At 39.1% G+C, this 24,678-nt stretch overlaps 1 protein-coding gene across 1 annotated transcript; it reads right to left on the bottom strand.

Annotated features, from left to right (window-relative positions):
- Positions 1 to 31: 31 nt before the first annotated feature.
- Positions 32 to 13,144, bottom strand: LOC139146231 (uncharacterized). Its single transcript, XM_070717639.1, has 18 exons — positions 12,910 to 13,144; positions 12,082 to 12,358; positions 11,770 to 11,899; positions 11,240 to 11,497; positions 10,633 to 10,836; positions 10,193 to 10,367; positions 9,815 to 9,969; positions 9,529 to 9,651; positions 8,923 to 9,097; positions 8,363 to 8,566; positions 7,462 to 7,613; positions 6,442 to 6,620; positions 5,544 to 5,673; positions 2,184 to 2,379; positions 1,341 to 1,516; positions 750 to 939; positions 355 to 510; positions 32 to 226 (listed from the first exon to the last, which is right to left on the bottom strand). Exons 1-18 carry the CDS (start codon positions 13,142 to 13,144, stop codon positions 141 to 143), a joined length of 3,201 nt encoding a protein of 1,066 aa, XP_070573740.1. The 3' UTR covers positions 32 to 140.
- Positions 13,145 to 24,678: the final 11,534 nt, after the last annotated feature.

The following is a 24,678-nucleotide window of genomic DNA, read 5'->3' as shown; positions in this document are numbered from 1 at the left end:
TTACCTTCCAGGTTCCATATGGAATCTGTCTCCATAAACTGTATCGTCTTCAAGGTCTGCGCCCTTTCTTTTTTCTTCAGTCTCTCTGACATCCGAAATGTTTGTGATGGGTTCGTCGCCGACGTAAACGGCTCCGTCTTTCACGTAACTGTACCCGACTCGTTAAAGCCGACCTGAGTCTTCGGAAAGATATCCTCCATGCCCTCTGAACTCCCGATTGAGTAATCTGGAGACAGAATTTTGTAACAGAATTTGCAACTTTCAGTTATGTCAGCGAATGAAGAGATTTGGCTGAGTATAATATCATTTACGATATTTTTTGTCTACCATACTAAGCCGCTGTGTTATACTTACAGTAGGCATCGACAGCGACATCGTCAACAGCTGTCCACGTCAATCCAGTACTTGACTGATCACCACAGAGACCAGAAGGTGAGGCGTTGCTATCTCCACACAGAGAGGTAGTATTGCTTTCTGTGACATCGGGTGGTGACAGTACCATGATAACTCCTGAGATCAGGCAAAATACCCATTAAACAAGGTACAACGTACATAAAACAAATTGAAATTCATAACATGAGTCATCCATTATACATCAGTCACCAGTTTTACAGATAAACAGAGCGTCTATTCATATCTTTATGTACAGTGCAACAATAACATGTAAGAATTTCCATTATGACTAACTAAAAGGATCGGAGAAACGGAGAAATACCAATGGAGGGTTATGAAATTATTCGATTACGTACCTGATGTAGATTGGACCGTGACTAGCCCAGCACTATTAATAGCCCACACCGTCACATAGTACGTTTTCTCATCTTCCAATAGCCCTAGAAGTTCATCGTTCCACACGAAGTTATCAAGGCCAACCGATACGAACTCCTGGATATCTGTAGCATTCGGCCAGGTTCCTATGGCCCATTTGCATTCTTCTACCTGAAAGAAATATGCAGATTACATATGTAGAAGTGGGGGTTTCATTACAAAATATCGGCACAATAGATTCAAATAAAGCCATAGCCAATAGATAATGCAAATTCTTAAAATACAGAACGTAATTTTATCTATAGGGATACGCCACAATCCGCACCTTGAAGTACTTACTTCATCGTTAATTTATGTTGTCACTCTTTAGTAACCTTAGCCAAAAACCGATATTAGACTACGTGCAAAGTCATGTAAATAATAATTTATCATTAAGAACCGCAAAATGAACTGCATTATTGATGCATTTACAATATATCTCACCTGTAAAATATGGTGAAAACGTGGACTGAAACCCTATTCATTGTTTTTAGTCTTAAAAACACTCGTGGCGTTTCCACAATGCCTCCTACCTGACTACCAATATCGTACACATCCCATCGTACAGCAATAGTTGAGTTACAGCCTTGATAAGTCACTGGTTCGTCTTCCGACCATGACAGATCAACGTGGTACAGATAGTCAAACACGGGAGGAGTGTCATCGATGTATATACCATCGGACGAGGCCAATGCATATCTTCCGGAACCTAACAGTGCAAAATATGATGGTTGATTGTAAGCATTGTAATGAATTAGTATGGTATTGAAGAGAAACCATCAAAACTTTATTTGCTTGCGCTACAGAATAAAACATCCTTGTTTTCCATGGCATGTTGACAATAATGTACATGTATGTACCCATAGCCCTTCGCGTAGCTCAGGTAGTAGAGAACAACAAAGGTGAACATTTACTATAGGCAATTAGTTCGAAGATATGAACACCAAGCTTCAAATTCTTGTGGCACTCATGTTCTTTATAGACAGCAGGTTACTTGATGTGTTTGCCTATATGCAATAAGCCATGATTATGTAAACTCACTCACCCTTCAATGATTTGATCGTCGTTTCGTGGAGTTGATATTTCGAACATAGCGTGATGTTTGTTTATAAGACATTGACTGATTGTGCTGGTCCAACATATGGCAAGACGCACTAATGTTTATACAATCATTATCATCAAATTTTGCCTCCATTGGAATTCAGTATTAGGCCCTATCTGTTTAAATCAATTATGGACAGGGGTCCCGATCAATTGATACCAAACCCAGTTCAAAATTCTTATCTCTCTGAAAAAAAGTATAATAAGCGATGAACTGTTGGCATTTTTAGGTTTGCACAAAACTTTATCTTCTAATATTTTGCTTAGATTTTCACCTGCGACAGCTTTCACCGTAAAGTGATACACTGCTGGTACATATTCTGTTTCCCCATCTTCTTCGATAGCTCTTGTTGTATTCAAAGCAAGGTCAGTCATTTTGACTTGGTAACCTGTCGTGTCTCTTTGCGAACACTCGCTATCACACGCCTCGTCGAGACACTGGCTACTGCACGGTATGCATGGTCGGTATACCTACATTTGTGAAGAACAGCAAGAAAAATTACTTTCCTTCGAAAACGGCTGTACTACCTCAGACGATGAAGCTATAAGTGTACATGGGAATAAGCGTGGTTTTCGGAATATCAACAAGAAGGGATTAGTCTTGATAAGTGATCACTAGCAGGGAAGTGCCCCTGTTTCTTAAGTACGAATCGAGACACATGTGCCAGCCACAGCTACTTGTGTTATGGTCCTATATGGTCTGCCTACAGCCAACATGCTTCCTAGACCTTTTCTGCTAGGCCTCATTTGTATGCAATGTTCTCTTCGCGGCACTGTGATTGACTGCCTTATGTCTCTGTGTTAGCATCGCTCTGTAATGTTATTGCCTGGTAGTGTCCCATGTACGTCCTGGAAACTGTTGTAATAAGTATGATGTCTGCACTTCGGTCGACCACAGCGTGAAAAAAGACAAACTAAATTTCCACTGAAAATGTCTACCGCCCGGAGGTTTCCAATTTGTAAGTCTATTTTATACTGGATGCTAGATGTTCAGCAATTTTACCTTCGGGAATATTTTGATGTGGTCGGCAGCGTAAAAAAACAATTTTATTTCCCTGTGAAACTTTTGAAACAACACACACTGATGGCACCTTGTACAACGTGAAGAGACGTCTGGTTTGAATTGCATGACACTTGCAGTTTCGTATCTTGGCCATTAAGCAAGCTGGATTTGCACGCGTTGAAGAAGAACTGTTATATGTTCACGAACCCTATTGATAAAAATTCGATATGCCCGATATTGTTCAGAATGTCCTTTCGTGACCATTATTATGATAGGAGAGAGTTAGTTGACACAACCGACCGTCAACCTGAAAATATCACCCTATGACTGAATTGTGACTAGCAAGCATTCTGACCTTAATAAAGACGCAGAGTTTGAACTTGTGAGTCTACATGTATCTCAGGCTAACTTGGAGTCATATCTGTCTTTGTTTTTGTGCGTTGTGATCGAACTGGGAACCAGGTGCCAACACTTTAAATGCCTGGTTACCACATCGGAACTTATAGGAACTACACGGAAAACTATTAAAAGGCAGTGGGTATTATAGGAAGGTTAACAAAGGGACACAAAGTAACCAATTACAGTGCCGTGAACTAAAGATCACATACTGTCAGATCGTCCTGTTTCACAAGTGAGGTTCGAGACATATATATTTGTCACAGTGGTCTGGGTTATTGGTCTTATGATAAGGTCCGCTTACTGTACAGCCCACCCATTGGCGGGACTTTTCTCTTTGGTCTCATTACTATGTAATATTGAGTTAAAAACGATGTGATTGGCTGCCTCAAGGCCCTATTAGCCTCGTGCAGCACCATTTAACCCTGCACGCATGGTCTTCAACGATTCAACGTTTTACTAGCAATAATTTGATCTGGTTGGTAGCACACAAATAAAGCATTTACATGTGTAAATTTGGAAACGTTTGGCCCAAGGACGACGTTGTGTGCATTGCAGAAAGAAGTCTGGTAGTAAATGATTCCATTGTAAATTTTTTCTGAACAATATTGAACATATTGACTGTTCGCCAATAGAGTTTGTGGGCCATGTATCACTTGAGCAATGCCAAGAGCATACACCGTATCATTGTATACAAGCCTTCACTTGCAAGCCCAGCGCTCTGATTGGTTCGGATACGAAAAAGAACCGTTGTATTATTCATGACATAATACACCAAGGTTGGAAACATAGTTGGTACGCTGCAATCTAGCCCTGGACCAAATGCCGGAGTATTGGTTGGCCGGAGAGCCTTTTACATTCGTCCACCGTTGGGAGAGCAACAATCAGTGTTAATTAGGCAAAGAGTATGCAATTTATATAATGCATATTTTTATTGCAATATTTCAATCCATTTTTGTGAAACGTACTGCATACAGAACAGTTTCTACGACACCATCGCTGTCTCAAAAGAGTATGCCTGTTTAATTTACCCTGTTTTCCTTGTTTGAATTATTCCACCTCATCGACACTCTCCGTCCAAAGTACCGATATTTACAGCATTGCTACTGAACGTCCATTTTTTATGGTTAACAGGTGACGATATTCGTAAGGGGCGCTTCAATTGTCTGAACAGTACAAGTGTAAGCATTTTAGTGTCATGCTAGTGGTTTTTGTTAGACTTCTTTCTTCGAGGTTATCGTTCGCCCAGTTAAAGCGATGAAATTCGTTTCTTCGCTTCGAAAAGTGTGTATGTGCGATGTATGATAGTGAGCATGCGCGCGTGAGTGCTTCACGAACTCTACAACGTGTTGAGCGGTCTCAGTCAGAAAAATGTAACAACTTAGCCGGCTATTGAACCACTCTTTTTTGGGAGTGGAGATTTAGCCGAGTGGTTCTGTCTCTGGTCTCTCAGCTAGGCGACTGATGCCGTATGTTGTGGGTTCGAATCCGATTGAAAACTATCCGTATATTCCATATTGCACAAGACGTACTTCATCACTGGCCCAAACGTTTCCAAATTTACACAAGAATAAGTTTATGTTGCGCTATCGACCACATCAAAAGATTACCATTAAAAGCGTGCCTGTAGTGTAAAATACAACCACCAAATTAAATGACTTCATGTGTTTCAGTGAACATTGGGTTTCTTTGACTTTGTCTTCACGTCGAGGTCGAACAAGCTAGGTGCAAACATCCTAAATGACTGGTTAATATAACGGTTTAGGTACGTTAGACACTACGTAACGAGGCAGTAACGATTACAAAACGAAGTTAACACAGGAACATGAGGCAGCCGATGACAGTGCCGTGAACTGAGCATAACATGGTAATGAAAGATTAGAGAAAGGGTCCTGCTAATGAGTGGGCTGTCAGCGGATCTTATGGGACCACTAACATAAATCACTGTGACCAGTACATAGATCTCGGACCAAATGAGACATAAGAGAAAGGGTCCAGCGAACGAGTGCGCTGTGAGTGGACCTTCGCTAGATCCACAAACGCCAGTCACTTTTGCCGCTACATGTGTCGGTGTCTGGGACGTGAATCGTAGCCAGGTCATTTTGAAACAGGACTAGTGTGACTCAGTCACACGGCAGGCACAGATCAACATGAATCAAGTTTAAGTAAAGTAACTTCAAATGGTTAGTGTTGTCAATCATGAATAACTGAGCAGCGAATAATTAACAAAATTTACCTCATAAAAAGGAACAACATCATCTAAAAGTTCTTCAGAGCCAACTCCAGCAAAGTACGCAACGATCGGGTTTACACCACTACGAAACGGGTCACCGAATCTACACAGTGCATCGGCTGACGGTGGGAATCTGTTGCAAGACACGCATGAAAATATGTAAGTATTGAAATGTAAATTAAAGTGGATATATCTAAAGGGCATGGCTATTCACCACATCCTATTATGCATGCACGAAATCACTGTCAAGCAAAGAGCTCTATTAAGGAGTTTAGTTTTACAATGGTGGACATCAAGAAAAAATGTATCGAAATGTGATTTCTTGTAACATTAGCAGTGCAAATAAAAGTAAACTGCTACAAGCAGTTATATATTTTAGAAGAAATCACTTGGCCGAATCAAATTGAGAACGAGGCCAAAAAGACATACGTCCGGGTCGAAACAAGATCCCTCACGGTTACAGATGAGGTGACATTTTCAACTAAAAGTAAACTGATGACTTCACATCGCTAGGCTTAAAACTGTCCTTTACGTGGATCCGTGAATGCAAATCTCTAACAGCGTATGTGTTATTTACCTGCTTGAAAAAAGTAGGGACGTAGCTAATATTAAAGTGGCACTCCCACTTGGTAACATTTTTAAAACACATTTTTTTATGCCAACGGTCGATATGTTTTTATCGATATCTCGCGATCCGCGCGCAGTCGCCACATCAAATATCGACCGTTGGCATTAAAGAAATGTGTTTTAAAAATGTTACCAAGTGGGAATGCCTCTTTAAGCAAGCCAGAATTCATTTGTTGTCATTGACAGTCAACTTCAGGTAGCTAAGCACACGTTTAGATGTCTCAACTCAGTCACAGTCATGTGCATTCAACTACGATAGGGCTAAGGGGTGTACCTTATATTCTGAAAGCTGGCTTTAGTTTCTGGAAGACTGAATACATCGTCGAAGGGAGAAACTTTGCCTTTAGCGTTCCAGACAGATAGAATGAATTTCGGATCCGTGGAAAAGAGTTCAAGTCCTACCATGTACAACAGTGATCTGTCGTCAATAAACAGTTCGAGTGTCATCTCATTCTGCGAAAAGATCGTGTCATCAACTGTTATCCGTGCTTAGTTTGAATTTCGAAGGTTAGCCCCTTGCCACCGCTCGCATATCCAAAGTTTTATGATGCCTGTACATATTAAAATTGTGCAATTATTGTCTGTCACAATTAAAGGTCGTATTCTGCATGAAATTGCTCATACATATGTGCCCTTCGGTCCTCAAAGGGGCAGGATGATAAACTTTCTCAACTGTTGTTTTCCGAGACTGTAACAAACTTTCAATGGAATGCAAAGGACTAACATTACGTTTGTAATGTAATAAACAAATAAATATATATATATATATATATATATATATATATATATATATATATATATATATATATATATATATATATATATATATATATATATATATATATATATATATATATAATATATATATATATATATCTGTGTAATGTATATATCTATATATATATATATATTATATTATATATATATATATATATATATATATATATATATATATATATATATATATATATATATATATATATATATATATATATATTCAACATCGACAAATATTAATCTGAACTATGGATTGAAGACCGCTGCTTTGATGCCAAAGGTATTGAATTTTGAGTGTTAATAAACTTGTTCACGCGCTGTACAGCATTTGCGAATGCGTCCACTCAAGCAAGCTTCACAGGATAAAAAATTGAGCAATCAACATATATCTATATTGACTGTAAATTTCTGTTGTGTGAAAATTGATTATTGAAGTTATAAGATTGTATGAACAAACAGTAAATTTAGGTTGAGCATACGATAAAAAGTGAACAACATTTTCTGTAATATTTATTACCTGGTTTGTTGTAACTTCCAATACATAAGAATGCCATGCTTCGGTAGGATCAAAGTCCAACTCAGCGATGTCGTACTTCTCTGGTTCAGAATTGTTATAATAACGGAACCAGAGCGCTACAAAATGATTTACTTCGCCGTTCTTCTCTGCGCCTGTGAAAAATTACGTCATTTGTCATTTCTCGAGCAAATCGGTGATTTAAGATACACTTTGGCATATGTTTACGTCTCGGTAAAACGTTGCCAATGACTATGATCCAGGTAAAAAGAAATTTGAGGCGAACTTCCAAGGAAAATCGTATTTGTAGTTATGATCCATGACGGCAAAGCTAGTACTATTTAGACACACCGATTTGCGCAAACTAAAACACTAGTTGCTAGATCGATAATCCGCACATTACGCACTGTTGTCCCGTTAGTCTTTTTCTCCACAAGCAAGTGCAGTTTTAGGATATCTTTTGCTGGTGTTACTTGAATTCCTACATGCGGAGGTATAATAGACGAAAACTACGAGCACACGCCCTTAACCATTCCATTAACGCTAGCACAGAGTAAACATATCGAATGCTGTGTGAATTTATTTGAATGTTGTGAATCATTACAAAATTCAAAGATGATAAAAATAACTTGAGATGCCTTTTTAAGAGTCATAATAGATTTTTCACATTGCTAGAGCGCTGCATGGAACAAAATCACTTTTAGCAAAAAGTTGATTTGTACTAAGAGTAAACCTGTCAGCAGCATAATTCCATTGACATTAAATTTTCCCTTAATGCGAGATTAGTAAAACAAACCTTCTGTAAATCATATTCCAGTGTTGAAGTTGCAATCAACAATGAGCGGATTTACAGCAATATTATGCCTTTATAAGCCTATGATTACATTTTACAAGAAACGCTTGCCTGGATATATCTGCAATCCCATGGACTGGTAGACAATAGATTTCAGTTCAGGATCACCTCCGAAAGTGTCATCTGGATCTTCGTCCTCGACTATTTCCCAGGGTACGGTTGTGGTGTGTACTTCCGTTGTTGATATGCTAGTTGTAGTGTTAGGCATTGGTTTGGTAGGCTCAAAATATATAGTGCAGTTACATAGGCAATTATCTGTAATCAAAATTTCCCTTTCTTAAAAACAGATTACTTTTATCGATTTGTTTTATGTTTTTTTTTATAACTTATTAATATTTTCATGAACTATTTACAGTAACGTGTCACAAACTTCGGATGGTTTACCGACGATTATTAACTTCATATCCAATGATCATTACATTATTTTACAAACTGTGAACGCGAGAGAGAGAGAGAGAGAGAGAGAGAGAGAGAGAGAGAGAGAGAGAGAGAGAGAGAGAGAGAGGGAGGGAGGGAGGGGGGAACGGAGGGGCAGACAGAGAGATACACATCGACAGAGACAAAGATACAGACAGACTGACATATATACTTATGACTTGCAATTTTAATACCTTCTTCTGCAGATTCTCTTGTTTGGTTGCAACATATTTCACAATCATCGTACTCGTCCCACCACTGCTCCGCAAGGAAAGGAACTTCAAAGTCGCCGGCCACACCATCTGGTCCATCCCAGAACACTATGCTGGTGATACTCGATAAATTCCCTGACGCAGCTTTGATGTCAAGCTGTCGAGGTTGAGGATAAACGAGTTTGAATCCAATTTCACATTTCATTCTAGAAATATCACACCTTTACTGTAGATTCAAATGCGTCACGTTTTCGCAGCGTTATCTAGTAACTTTCAGTGTCTTCAGTTTTCTTGAAACTTGCCGGGGAAACAAACCCTTGATATAAAATGTTGGTACTTAAATCTGTTCATATGCCCACCGCCGTATGTTTATAATTCGAAATAAGCTTTAATAATATAGCAATAGACACAATTTTATGCAAAGTCTTTTGAATTCGAAATACCAAGTGTGTGAAAAACATGCAATTCATTAATGCTTTCTGAGGGTTTGCCATTGCAAAATCTTGTCAACTAAAATATCGATTTGAGTATTTAATTTACGTTAAGGAATCATGCCAGTTTTTAATTATAAAATATAATTAATTTTACCGAATATCTTCCTCCCGAAGATACATCAGTATTGATTTGGTAGAATGCCCCTGAGAACATTCTATCTCTGGTGACGTCACGCGTCATGGTTATTGTTATCCCATTGGCGTTATCAGTTGATACCTTGTAACGTAATAGAGACAGAAGCACAAGAAAAACTAAGTGTCAGTTTAACACATATTGAACACAAATTGATAGTAGACATTTGAGAACTTGCAAAAATATTTGCTTCTATAATGACGTCTTGCTTTTGTTGATTCTAGGACTGTGCTGTTTTTTTCAGTACCTGGTTCGGTGTGAACATCACTGCATCCTCGTACTTTGTTCCCCATACCCCTTGGCTGTTGACAGCAAACCAACCACCGTTATCAGAGAAGTCATCACTGACGATCCGACTAGGACATGCAGCTCCTTCCGATGTTGGTAAATGTAGAAAGAAACCTAGAAATGATAATAAATAAATGCTTACAAAGTACAATACGAAATTACATTTATTTTCTGTTTTCTTTTTTTATTGAAAAAACGTAGTTTGAAAACAAATATGCATTTCACTAAAGATTGTGTATATTTTTTTAATGTCACATTTATACTTGTGCAACGAGTACGAACAATTTACAAAAATACATATAACAATTAGAAGTAGTATTATAAAACTGTTTATTACCATCGAGAGACGTTTTTGAACTTTGGTAGTCTTTGTCTGTGCGGAAGTCGTCCGAATCTTTTACGACACCAGCAGTTGGGTCTGTCAGATCTACAAATACAGGTTGAGACACCACTGTGGTCGACAGGCCAGCTTTGTTAGTCACCCGTAGGTGAACGTAGTATGGCCGATTAGTCTGCGAAAGGAAACAAAACAGTTTAGCTAAAATAGGACGACAATATATATGACTCAGATGCTGTATAGGATCCACATGCATTACAACATGCCCGTGTTAACGACAGGGACACAATGGCCATTGAAAAACATAGCATCACAATGATGTATACAGTCTAGACCTTACCACGAAAGTCTAACTGTATATGTGACCGTCTTCTTCGACAAAACTGGAAAGCTTAGCACTTGCAAATTGCCGCGAATTACAACTTTATGGGAATACTTGCCTCCAAGTCAAGATCAACAAAGGTGTAGCTTGTATCATTGGCAGGGACATCGATGAAGTCTATCAAAAGTACTGGATCAGTTTTGCCATCACAGGATAACCCGTCATAAAGAGATAATGAATATGCTTCCAAGCCACTTTCATCATCGTAGAATTCAGCCCACGAGACGGGTAGCATATCTCCACGAGTTATATACGTCACACCCTTTTAGAAAATACAGTGAAAGCATGAATAACCAACAACAGAATAAGAAGCAGTGTTTTTCTCTTAACGCCTTTAGTACGCATACTATATTTCAGTTCATCCATATAGATAGATAGATAGATAGATAGATAGATAGATAGATAGATAGATAGATAGATAGATAGGTAGGTAGGTAGGTAGGTAGGTAGGTAGGTACCTACCTACCTACCTACCTACCTACCTACCTACCTACCTACCTACCTACATACATACATACATACATACATACATACATACATACATACGTAAGCGTACGTACATACAAACAGACAGGCGGCTTGGCAGATCAACGGACGGACAGCGTGTCAGAAAATCGCAAAGCGGTTTGTATATTATATATTTAAAAATGATGACCGTGCTTTACCTCGTTTTTAAAGGGTCCTACTTTGATATAACCTGGAACAGGCGGGGTCAAATCGACAGTGAAGTCAGCTACGGCTAGAGAACAAAAACCGGATTCGTCTGTCGCCATAACGACTGCATGATACGTCTCCTTGTCAACCAATGAAAGCCCTGTAGCTTCTACCATAGTGTCTTTTCCTACTTTGGTCCAAGGGTGAATGTCAAATATGTCTTCATTTTCTCCGTGTGTTCTTGTCTCCCCATTCTCGTGAAAATCTTGCTGTGACATAGAAGCAATGGTATTTTTGAACATAAGTCGAATCACTCAAAATCAGAAATACCGATAAAACGACTCATTTCGTACACCTGCCACGTTAAGTAATTGCAGGAACAGATTTAATATGTCAGTCTTTTCATACTGCCTATGAATAAAAAACTTGTTCCTATGTTATTCCACAGATTTTTCGATTGGTTTGTGAAGATTTGAAGCTTACAATTATATACGGACAATTTTGTCTTATCGACTTTCAATATGAGATCGATAAAACCTACCAGTTCAAAACAAGAGATGTTGAAAAGAGACTCTTTGATACCAGTAATTCCCAATGTGTAGAACATCACTGGCATTCCAAATTCGAAACTTGTCCACGACAGAGATACTTTGTCCGCTGTTGATATGTATCTAAAATTAAAAATACATATGAGAGGTTGTTGCATGGAAACAATTTCTGAAAATTCTTTAGTCTTAGCCTTAGAATACAGAGGGGTTACTTTTATGATCAAGAAATAATCCTAATTGGATATTTAACTTGACAAATTAAAAAAAAAATTATAGGGTTACCACGAAACCGTTTTGAGATATACCTGTGCAACGTAATTTCCCCTTCCGACACTACCTCACCACCGTAGCCAACTTTGATACCGTTGGAGGTCACCTCGGTCATCGACGAAGACACACTATACGCCCTCAAGGTAGCGTAGTAGGTTTGTGTTCGAGGGACAAGCTGTAGATTGTCGAAGGTGTGCGAGACGTTGCATCCTATGTCTACGAATGAGCGGATGTCTTCTCTTGTGTCAGGATATCGATTGTCTGTACCCATCGCCAATTCATAGTAATCAATTATCTGACTTGATGAGGTTTCTGGAACGAGAAGGTAAAATGATTTGAACAAAAGATGAGCTACATACAAACAATTAAACAAACGGTCAACTGTTGCTCTCGTTTCTCTTTACCACACACTGACAGCCAGCATCACATTGTTCATAAGCAAAAACTCTATGTAATCATCAGTTATTCTTAGCAGCCGCGAAGACCCGGGAGAGGGTATGCCCCTTCAGGCAGAAGGCAAAAACTTCATAGAGTGACGTAAATCTTGTCACGTAGTCACGACATACCCAGCACGCGTAAAGTACGTGTTGGTTGCAACTGTGCCACCAAATAGCACTGAAACTTAAATGCTGAAGTAAAATTGGCCTGAGATCGCACCTCTTCGCCTTGAGTAGTGATGCCTATCATTATCAAAACAAATACTAAAGTTGCGCAAAACATGAAATTTTACTGCAAGAGAAACTGCGCAACCAGCGCGGAAATAAGCCTTAGAACTACTTTGAAAGTAGTGCTTGTTTTTTTTTCTTGAAGCATACATCTACAGGGCAAATGTATCTCATCCTATAAAATTACAAAATATTTACCATCTTCATATGCATCGCTCCTACCACACTGGTCACCAAAATGGTCCCAATTGGCCGATAATGACGTAATCGAGTCTTGGAAGTTCAAGTCAATGCCGTACACATCACCATCCCTTACGTCTTTGGGTGACGGAGGTTCAAGTTGTATAGTTACTCCATCGGATCTTATAACCGACTTGTGTCCCAGTAGGTTGGTAGCCTTCACAACCGAATAATATGTCTCTCCGTTTTTCATGTCGAGACCATCGTTCATACCAAAGTCTGTAACAGGTAGACATAATGTTCCGTTGTTTCGAGTGAAAAGACAATTCAATCAAGTTTCTTGTGGTCTTTAAAGTCCACTTACAATGCACTCGTTTTCTTGACCTTCTCTCCTAGGTCTCATTACTATGTAACGTTCATTTTATGGCAATGTGATTGGCTACTTCATGTGTCTGTGTTAGCCTCGTTCTGTAATTGCCTCATAGTGTCCAATGTACTTCCCAAACCGTTGGGGCAGCCGCATTTGGTTCGACCGAAAGGTAAAAATAAAGACAATCATGCTCAATTTCCACTGAGAAATATCTCAATCCTTTCAATTTGGTAATTTTTTGTATTTTATACTGGACGCTTGCAGCGATTCTGGTTTTAGACATATTTTGACGTGGTCGGTAAAATAAACATGCCATTTTAGTGTAAATTTTGAAACAATACACAGCGATGACACCTTGTAAAACATTAAAATACGATGTCTTGTTTGAATTGTATGACACTTAGAGTGCTCAGACAATACTAGGTCAAGTAAATTACACATGTATAAGCTTACTGTTTCAGTCAGTTGGAGATGATGTCATAGAAATAATTTAAGTATGCTTTGGTTTCACGAAATGTCGATTGACATGCATATTGAAATGAGAATAAATTCAATGTTAATCATGGAAAACCTGTCTCCTCTTCGCTTATAGTTACCATCAATGTTGCCATCCAATCCATGAACGAACGATTTCAAAATAAAAACAGCTCTAGCGCCCCTGGCGCTGTAGCGATGGAAGAAAGGCTTGTTGTGCCAACAGTTTTATATGAGTGCAATTTAGTAAGAACCGTGGTAGATCACGAGTATAAAACACTCCCTTCTCGTATCAGGACCACTAAATCGCAACATTCGCGAGCGTAAACTTGTACGATAATATTCAGAAATATGATGCTGTTGGTGGGAAATTGAACGTTTTTGAAAATAAAAAAACGATCTGTCGCATTGCATGAGACGTGTTACATAATATGGTTCACAAACTCTATTGATGAACAGTCGATATGTCCGATATTGAAAGTTTGTGTTCAGAACAAGTTTACCGTAGAAGAGACTTAATTCACCCAAGGGATAATAAAAATATCATTGAAAGATCAAATCGTTACTGGCAGCCATGCAGAGCCACATAAAGGTGCACGATTTGAACGGGTGAATGTTTCTCAGGCGAACTCGGCTTTCTGTGATCGAACCAGGGGCCCAGGTGCAGATATCCTGGATGATTGTTACATGCAGGAAGTATATGGAACACTCTTTTACGAAGCTCTATACGACAAGGTTAACATAAGAGCACAAGTCAACCAATCACGGTGCTGTAACGTGACTTTGCATACTAATGAGATCTAAGAAGACCGGATCGTGCCAATGAGTGCGCTGCAAGTGAACATCATAGAATTGTAAACACATGTCAGTGTGACCTTGACATAAATCATCGGTCGAGTTTGAAACAGGACAACCGAGACACAAATGTGGAACGTTCGAATTCTTTGCCTCCCTGAACACGGGGAACGATTTTCATATTTACCAATATATTACATTATAAACAGTGGGTCACATCGACGCTAACGGATCATGAGATCATATAATGGCTGATATGTTGAACGTCATGTATTGTTAAAGTAGTACGACTGCATGTAGTCGTTCAAAGATAAGCAACAAAAGTGATTGACCTACCATTCTGTGGTTGTTGTGAAATTCTGCATTTGCAAACCATCAAATCTGAATATCGACCATTCGTAGTGTATTTTCGGACAGGGGTCTCCATGGAAACTCCACTGTACCTCTAACACCTCGTTGCTGTCCTGAAAGTCTCTGTGAATTTAATACCAAACAAGTTACTGTGTAATTTACTGGATTTCTCTCAGCCCCTCTTGTATCTAGGTGGTTGAATATACCAATGGAATATACGACTGATAAAAATGCGACGCTGATATATTACAATGATCGCACAGCTAAGATAGATCGGGAGCCCCTGAGAGTCTGGAGGGAATTGGCTGAAATATGGCGTGAGAACCGGTCTTCGTAGCTACATTTGTGTTCTGCAGAAGCGACGACAGAAATTAAGACTCATCTTAAACAACTGCCGTTTCAACACAATCCTTGAACTGAAATGAATGCGTTTAAACTGGCAACATTAATTGGATTCTTTTCAGTGGCCTTGTAGGCTTGTGACATTGTTAAACTAGATAGCAGAGTGATGGTTATAACGTGATTGTGTGTCCGCGATAAGTATCTATACTTCTGTACTGCGAACTTTTTCTTCTTTTTCTGATGAAAATGACTAAAGCATGGAAAGTCTATTGCCTTGCTTATTTGCTTTGTTAGACTCAGATGTCTTTGTAACTTTTGAATGAAATGAACTTGCCAAGTGTTAGTATACTTACACATCAGTGTCCTGTCTTCCATCCCAGATATAAGTTCCTTCGAGTGGGGCAGGCCAGCGCCGACTCTACTGATATAAACACCATTTGAAACCGCCGTGGAGTGCATCCCAGCCAGATTGTATCCTCGAACAGATACAAAAGCCCGTCTGACGTCATACAAATCAACTCCATCGATAAAAGCACAAAGCCCTAAAGACACATCTACGTCTGCAAAATCTAGTATGTCAGTTGTGCCCGGATTTTTACCGACTGCCACTTGGTACCTATATTAATACAGAATTAAACAATATAAAGCGCTATGAGGCTGGAACATTCGTTCAAATTTTTTTTCTTTCCCAACGGTAAACGTCTAATCATTCATCAACAGTGACGTGAAACAAACTTTCCCTTCAAATGAATCAAGTCACTCGATTCATCGCTCCTCAAGGTCTCCTATGTTAAAAACCTTATCGGTATCAAGAAATTATCAATATCAATAAGAATAACGCCGAGGAAATTGTTTATATGAATGTCTTACGGAAAAGGTCGGCTACATTGTCTAAACCTTGGCATTGCTATACATTATCTCTTCATCTAATCCGAATTACTACTCTATTGTAATTTCTGCGATCAACTTTTAAAATTATTAGAACAATATTATAGCCAGACTACTTAAAGAGTAATACTGTTTCCTTGAGTAAAGCACCCTTGTGCTGAGGGACTCACCTCTCGACAAGACTCTCCGGATCTTTAAAGCCTTCCCAGGCAACAAATAATCGGTCCACTGATTTTTGACAGATTGCATCGTTCGTAGCACTACCTAGAGATTTCACGTGTAGGATAATTTACTGTGATACATATTGTAAACACACTGAGTGGTTATAAAGAAACATGTAGATACGACTGTTTGTATAGTGAGGTAAAACGTAGAGTTTGGCTCTCGAGAGGGTACTTTATCAAGGGAGCATGATGTGTCGGATTAAGAAGCCTGAATTTCCTCTAAGTTTGTGGCCAGAGTATACACTCGTGTGCCGCGTTTGAATACAAATGAATGTCATGCTTGTCAGATATGGTAGCTATGTTATTGGTGATATCCATTTAAAATGAGTGAAATAAATGATGAAGAGTTATGTAACTGAGAGTTGTGTATCTACAGCATTCTTGTTGCTACTTAAGTCTCATCTTCAAGTTCATTTCTGTACCTACCTTCGACAGCGTTACATTTCACAAATACGCTTCCACTTTCATTATAATCGACTTCATCGACGCCGTCTCGATGTACAACGTTGCCTGGAATAGGCGGGGTGTCGTCCACGTACACTGGGTTAGAGAAACTCATTATTTCACCACCAGCTTTGTTTGTAACTATCAATGTGAAGTATGCTGCACACCAAGGAACGGACCTACAGTGAATTATGAGGAAAGCCATGATAAGTTCAGCTCAGGAGCATAATGGACAAAATCTTCCAAAATTTAAAAAACTACTAGCTTTAACTTTGACCAGTCCTTTTGTTCCGTTATATACAATTTGCTCCAAAAGACGTCTAAAAATTCAAAGTATTCAATTTATCAACACAGCCTTGTATATATGTTCGATTACTGTTAAAATCTGACTTTCAGTGTTGACTAAATTTATATGTCAACCATTGTATTTTAAATTGTACACAAGACGTTGTTTTGGAATCGCTATTAGTAACACTTTAGTATTCAATATACTTTAGACAGAAGAATAAGAAAACGTACCCGTAAGGAACAAAAATAATGAAGTTAATTTATCAAAGTTACATCAATCTTTCCTTTTTATCATTCTCTTTCATGGTGCAAGCATTTACATCAGATGCCTCGACAAACCTTGGTTAGTAAGGCGATACATGTGAAATTAGCGGAAAAGCCGCACTGCATATTCTCAAAATATACTCCGCCATACTGAGCTGTAACTTCTTTACTTTGATTACAGTAACTTTAGTTTGCAATCGAAAAACAAATAAGGTTTACAATACGACCTACCATTCACTTTGTACTCGTGAAGAGATGAATCAACCACTGTGAAAGGGTAGACAGCGTCTTCACCCTCAGCAAAACCAACTGCAACTTGGTAGTCCCTATTCCACTCTCCTTGTCGTTGAAGTTGTCCCACGAACAAATCAGATCATCTGTGGTTCTCATCGATCGTGGACAGCTGATGTTGCCCGCCGTTGGTGGCGTTGTATCGACAGTAATGCCATCAGAGTGCGCTTCTGCTGTCAGTCCAACCTAATGACGAGGATAGATGAATAGATGTTGAAAACTTAGTAGCCGTATATGAAGACATGTCGATGGAATGTCGCCATTTGTATTTAAGTAATTATTTATTATATATACAGCATGCAAATTAGACAAATACAACGAATCATAAGGTTTGTCATGAAATAGAGTCTTAAAAACTACAATAGCGAAGAAGGTGGCCATCATGACAGTATGTTTTACACTTCAAATGTTCAAATGCCATCAAACTAAGACAAAGTAGATTTATACCTGATTGGTTGTCCGAAGTGTCAGTATATTAGGAAGACCCTGTGCATTTGGCTCCACCATGGAACTCGATGTTTCATCATACCGGTAGTATCAGTGCAATTGAAAATGTCAGACGAACCAGGGAAACTGCCGTAACAGAACTCCGTGTGGAGTATTTCGCTTTCTTCTTCAAAAATGGTCCAAGATGACTCCATCGTCTCTGATTTCTGCATATAAACCAGTTAGAAAAAATCTCATAAATCTGTTACAGTGCAAAGTGTGTTTTCGCTTCATTTTTGATGAGTCAACTAGAATATTTTGCAGTAGACTACACATGTCAGAAGAAAGAAAGAAATATTCTAAGAGAAATATAAATAGAAGCACCGAGACCAGTGACACAAACAATGCAGCGCAAATAGAGAAGTATTCCATAAATGTAAAGTTGAAAACACATTTTAACATACTTTCTTTAGTTCTGTCGAATACAGATAACGAATTCTGACTTTTTACTATTTTATAATCATTTCTACTAACTTCACCGTTCGTCTCTGAACTTGCGCAACTTTATTTGTCGCTATATATACTTATACAATTTACGGTCCCCTAAACAAACCTGCTGAGTTGTAAATTATGTTATGCAGGCCATTAAATGTACAAAAATAACAGGGGAGAGCTTAGTATCAGCCCTCTGTCGTGTTTCTGTGAGAGATATTTGAGATTTCTTTTAATTTGAGAACAACCTGATATTTTGCAGAGTCCATGGTGATTTCACTCTCATTACGTCCTTCCAAAATGTCTATACTGATCTGTGGAGCAGTGACGTCAACAGTGAATCCGTCTGATGATGAATCCAGTACATTCCCAGCACCAGTGATCGCTCTTATTGTAGCGAAGTAACGCCGGCCCGAAGCAAGTGAAAGCAGAGAGTGCGCTGCTCCTGAGCTACTTATACCTGGAGACGAAATAACGTCACCCTTCAGTGTTATTAATGAAGTTTGCCATGAAATGCAGTCAACATGTTGATCTTTTCTCAAATTTTCGAAGTTTCACATTGAAAATTTGTTGTGCCGATAATCACACTTTTCACTTAAAGACTGATAGTGTTGCAATTATGCTAATATGCTATGATATAATGCTATTCAGGTTTTTAACAATAATGTCAATCTAAAAGGATAATAAGATTCAGTTTTAAGAATGATAATTTATGGGCTATGTGTCTTGAGGAGCATTTCCTGGAATATATCGTCTCCAATTGTTAGGCAAGACTTTTAACAACATTAATAGTTCACTACATATTTAATTTTAGCCGTTCAAAGATCGCCAAGTACGAATTGCAAAATGATGTGCGAGAGAAATGCAGCGTCTGGCTAAAGTATTTTCATCATAGCAAGCTAATTGCTGGAAATAATGCGATTTACAAAACAAAGAGAAATGGACCTGTCACAGTTCCTACACGCACGTTTTGCAATGAGCCTCATATTCAAATAAGGTAGATAGAGTAATCGTCACTAATTTACCTTCGCCAACATGGTGTCCCTCGTCATCTGTGACGATACCATCACTGATGTACGGCTGAACGTCATCAGATCTTGGAGTTGTTCCAACGGCCCACTCATAGTGAACAATGCCATGCTGTTCACTTTCATAACCAGTAAACTGAGCAGTGACTGTGCCAATCTCTTTCTGGTAGTCAATGTCCACAGCCATTTGCTCCATTTCATCATTCGTCTCGACTTCAGGGCCATCAGTTACGAAACCGACCTTGTCAGCAGAGACAACCTTAATGGCACTGGAATCAAATTAAAAAATTGCAATTACAGAGGGACGTGGAAGGTGACTAACAATTGTGTTACGAGCATGATGTGTTCTAGGATTTACAATTCAGTGCAATTAAAGTGCATTTCAGATTGGTACCACAACTCAGTGTGTAAGACAGACATGGTAACCCGAAGAAAAGATTACTTTACACGTTTTGTGGTACCCATGCCAATAGTTTCCACTGTAGATGCAAAATATTTGTCTCATGCACGCAGTTATCGTACTAATTTGAAATCTGTTGTAGAGACAGATCTTCACTACATAAAAAATTACATGTTGGTTTTTTATGGGTGAAGAACTGAGAGTCTTCTGGTGAGAAAACCTCAAAAACTCTAACATTCTCCACTAACCTTGACACCATTGCTTCTGATGTCGTTCCAGCACCGTTTTCAGCTTTACACGTCACAAAGTATACCGTTCCTGGATTTTCTTCGTCGCTAAATTTCTTCAAAGTCAATCCGTCGATGTACCCACCGTTACTTGGCTCAAACATTGTGAAGTTTTGTACATCAGTTGCTCCTATGAGATTGTCAGACGCATAAACATAGTCGACGCTACCCGGCGTAGTTGTTTAATGACATGGCCTCAACGTTGAATATTTATTTTTAAGGTTATCATAATGATACAGTAAAAATATGACATTCTTTGTACTTGGTTATTCATTGACAATTGAAGATATTTAAAAGACAGTCACAATCGTAGGTTAGCATACAAGTGAATAATACTAAATTTGTCTATGTAAATGGATATTAAATATTTTTACCCACCACTGCTCGTTCCGACTGCAATCCAATATGCAAATATGCCACTTTCAAAGTCTACGGCTTCCCAGTATGCCCTGATACCTTCTGTGTCTGTTTGCATGACGTAGCCATCAATGAGCTCCTCCTCTTCGTCTGCTGTCATCGCTCCTATGCTTATTAGCAACATCTATGGATGTAGTAAACATAAAGTGATCAAAATTCAATGTAAAAAGTAAAAACGGTTTTGTCGTTCCGGGAAACCAGTGTCGGGCGCAATGTCTGAATAGGTTTAAAAGAAACAATAAACTGTTGGAGTTGAATGTCCGGTGCGCTAGCATTTTCCATACGTCTATTCGCCTTCACGGTGACATGCATTTCACTCTCTCTCTCTCTCTCTCTCTCTCTCTCTCTCTCTCTCTCTCTCTCTCTCTCTCTCTCTCTGTAGTTAAATGCTCAATCTGCACGCGCACAACTTTTAAGTGAGAAAGTACAAAGGGCAGAATTGATGTCCTAACCTGAGGAGGGGTTGAATCAACAGTTACACCACTAGTATCTCGAACACTTCCAAGACCTGCTCCGTTGACCGCCGATACACGAATACTATAGAAGCCTCCATTGATAAGGTTCAGTGTGGACGGGGAGTGCCATATAACTGTGTCACCGTCGACTATTTCGTGTGATTTTCTTGGAAGGACAAAAAAAGACGAGAAAGGAGATAGATTTAAAGGTCCATTCATGAAGACGGAGACAATTTTTGCTGTACGTTTTTAATTTGACAGTCAAACATAATGTGACAAATAATTATCATTGGCATTTGTTAATCACATTCCATGCCAGAAAATCCCGAGAGAGTTTGACCGGTTGACCTCGCTGTTAATTTTATGCAGGAAATTACAATAACATGCTTGGTCGAATGACGCAGTGCCTTGAGGGTGGGATCGCCAGTGGTATAGGGGGAGGAGTACCTTCCCGATGGTGATAAGTGGTGCGGATTACCGTCGCCTAGGTGACTGGCGTTGCAAATACCTGGACTGAACCCACGCGTGGACTGAACCATTTGGTTTTTTTTTGGGTGTCGATGGTACTTTGACAATAAAAGTAAAGATGCACAGATATCGAGTTTATTGTCTTGTTTATGAGCGGCCAGTATTTCAAACAGCATGAATTACGTGCATTTGCCCTAGAAGAAATAAATAATTTCGAATAAAACATCGCGAATATAACCACATTCCTTAAGCTCGACGTACCCCAAAGAACCATGAAATCGCCCGACTTTCGATTGAAGAGATGAGTTTTGCCAAACCGCGTATACAGAAAAAGTGGCAGATGACTTTATTTTTAGAATCATAGACAGTATAGCGAGATGTAAAAAATGTGAAACAGGCTAACTATCCTAAATGGTTTTGTGTCGAGTTTGTGTTTGATTGTTTCGAAAATGTGTTCCTACATTCTTATCCGATTGTTTGTGTTAATGAAATGTTTGTTTCGCTTTGGATATTTGTAGAGAAGTTTGGATTAGTGTGTACGGTAATGTTTTGTTTGTGTGGGGAAAGCCTATGGCGAGACGCAGCCGGACCTATGTTGTTACAAAAGTTGATAGAGTCGCCCTTTGACGCTCGCGTTTCGAAACCCGAGTGTGGTTTCTCATCAGTCGCAGTGTAGATTCTTTCCTTAGTTTGTGTTTGTGAAAATTTATTTTAATGCATTTTAGTGGTCTTGCTTTCCGATTAGCGAGGCAAGTATATTCATTTTGGTCACGTTGTGAGTCCGTTTGGTGGTTCGGTTTGTTTGTTCTATGTTTCTTTACTTTGGTAAATTTTGTTTTGACTGGTGTGTCTTTTAGATTTTTGCGGAGGTTTGTGAATTTTTAGGCAATAAGTACCACTGGGGGTACGGATTTTATGTTTATTGGATCAAGATACTCACAAGTATCCTGGTTGATGTGCTTGTTCTCGTACATTTTGATTCATAGTTCGTTTACTTTGTTTACTGTTTGTTCTGGCTTGTTGTGTATAATACTGAGTGTTGCGTAATTGCCTTTCGCATTCGAGTACGTAATCGTTTGTGTTGACAATGACGAAAACCCGACCCTTGTCGAGTGTTTTTTTTTCCCGAAATTTGTCTATTGTTTGCAAGCTGGTTTATCGCGATTCTTTTAGCACGCGACATGTTTGTTTCCTTGTTTGAAAGGGTATCTCTAGAAGTGTGAGTTTAGCAGCTTCAGATAGCTTTCAAGTTTTTGGTGTTTGTTGTTTGTGGAGCCCAATTTGACTTTTCTTTGAATTTGTGTTGTTGCGATTGTTTGTGTCTCACGATGTAGCGTAGTCACATTTTACGACTTTATTTGTTGAAATCCTGAGGTGGTTTTATTCTGTTTGGTTTTGTTGGCGTCCGAATTAATTTTAAGGCCTTTGCCTAGTACTATTATTCGGAGTTTGAGCGATGATAGGTTGTTGTTGAATTTCATGTTGTTGTCGGCTTTTCTTTGGAAATAGCTGATTTATTTCCACGGCCATTTTTTCTGTCACGTTATGTGTTTATTTTTATGTGTACGATTTTTGTTATTTCTTTAAGTGTTTGTGTGTTCTATGTCATTTTATGGGTTTTTTTTGGTAGTTCTCTTTTTGGAGTGTTTTGGTGGCCCTGAAAAGGGCCGCTCGGTATGGGTTTTTGTTAGCGCTTGGCGCGTTTGTTTTGGCGATGAGCCTATAGCTTTTTTATGCTTCTTTTCGCCGATTCGATGTGCTTGGTAAGTAGGTGTTTGCCGCCTTCTTGTCACTGTGTGTGCGTACATGGACAGTCTGCATAGCCCTTGAATGTGGTCTCGATTTTGATCAAACCATGGAGGTACCTCCATGATCAAACTTACAATTTAGGAGTATATATCAAAACTGATAAATGATTTATGTTTTCACATGGGTTCACAAAAAGTTTCGCCCCGGTGTTCATTTTTGGCCCAGGAATTCCATCTACCCCACCCTTTACAGAGTAGTAAGCTTATGGGCAAGTAAATATGGATGCGCCGGTGCGATTCAACGATCAACCTGTATATCGCATCGAAAGTCAACAATTTTACGGCACGGACTATGATTTTATAAGTTTATACACAGTCCCTCGTGGATAGAGAGACTGTGGTTTATATAAAAATTATAAGGCGCGGGGTATTATATATTGACTGATTACTGTAGCTATAGATAGGCTACATTCAGGACGGGCAGCGACGGGCAGTAATTAGTAGGCAAAACCACGGTCCCTCCACAGAGGGACCGTGGCAAAACAGGTGGTTTTCACCGTGGGCAGAACTCGGTGCAATGATACTGAACATTAATAGTAAGCCTGTCACCTTGAAGGTAATGCTGTAGGTGAAACAAGTAAGCTTACTTCAAACGCACGATGGTACAAACATTCCTACCTCCATGGTACAAACAACACCATAAGTGAAACGTACACATAGAAATACACGCGTTCCTACGTTGTGCCCACCCGGGCCACGCGATTAAAATATGACTGATACTGCTGGATAGTGTTAATTGGGTCGGTAAACAGTCAATTAATAGTTTAATTGACTACCTGGGTGATTGGCAGGTCGTGTCCAACGACGCATATGCAAAGCAGGCCAAAGACAAAAGCCCCCAAAGATATTGACAGCTGGCCAGAGGTCACCATGAATACGTAATGACGCTTCACTACGCAGAAACTGCGTAGTCAAGCCCTTCTTAACCGGTCAAACTCTCTCGGCATTTCCCTCATGTTCGCCCTTCACTGTACCAAGTACCTTGCTTTATCTTTGGCTTTACTGTTTAGGTGCTTTATTTTTTTAATGGTCACGAATACATTTTTGCAAATTCCTTTGACCTTGACGGATCAGATGCAATATATGTGTTCATATTTACCCATCGTTTGGATAAACCTGTCTTCTCGAGCCTCCGTAGGTTTGGTAAATTGTGACTTTATAGTGATCCACACCGGATTCAAAATCAAGACAGTCCCAGTTAGCAGCTAGTTGAGATAAAGTTCCCTGGATGAAAGAAATTAATCCTTTGTATCAGAAGTACTTTACAGAAGACAC

Source organism: Ptychodera flava, chromosome 12 (assembly GCF_041260155.1).
Source record: "Ptychodera flava strain L36383 chromosome 12, AS_Pfla_20210202, whole genome shotgun sequence".
Lineage (NCBI taxonomy): Eukaryota > Metazoa > Hemichordata > Enteropneusta > Ptychoderidae > Ptychodera > Ptychodera flava.
This window is presented reverse-complemented; position numbering and strand designations above follow the sequence as displayed.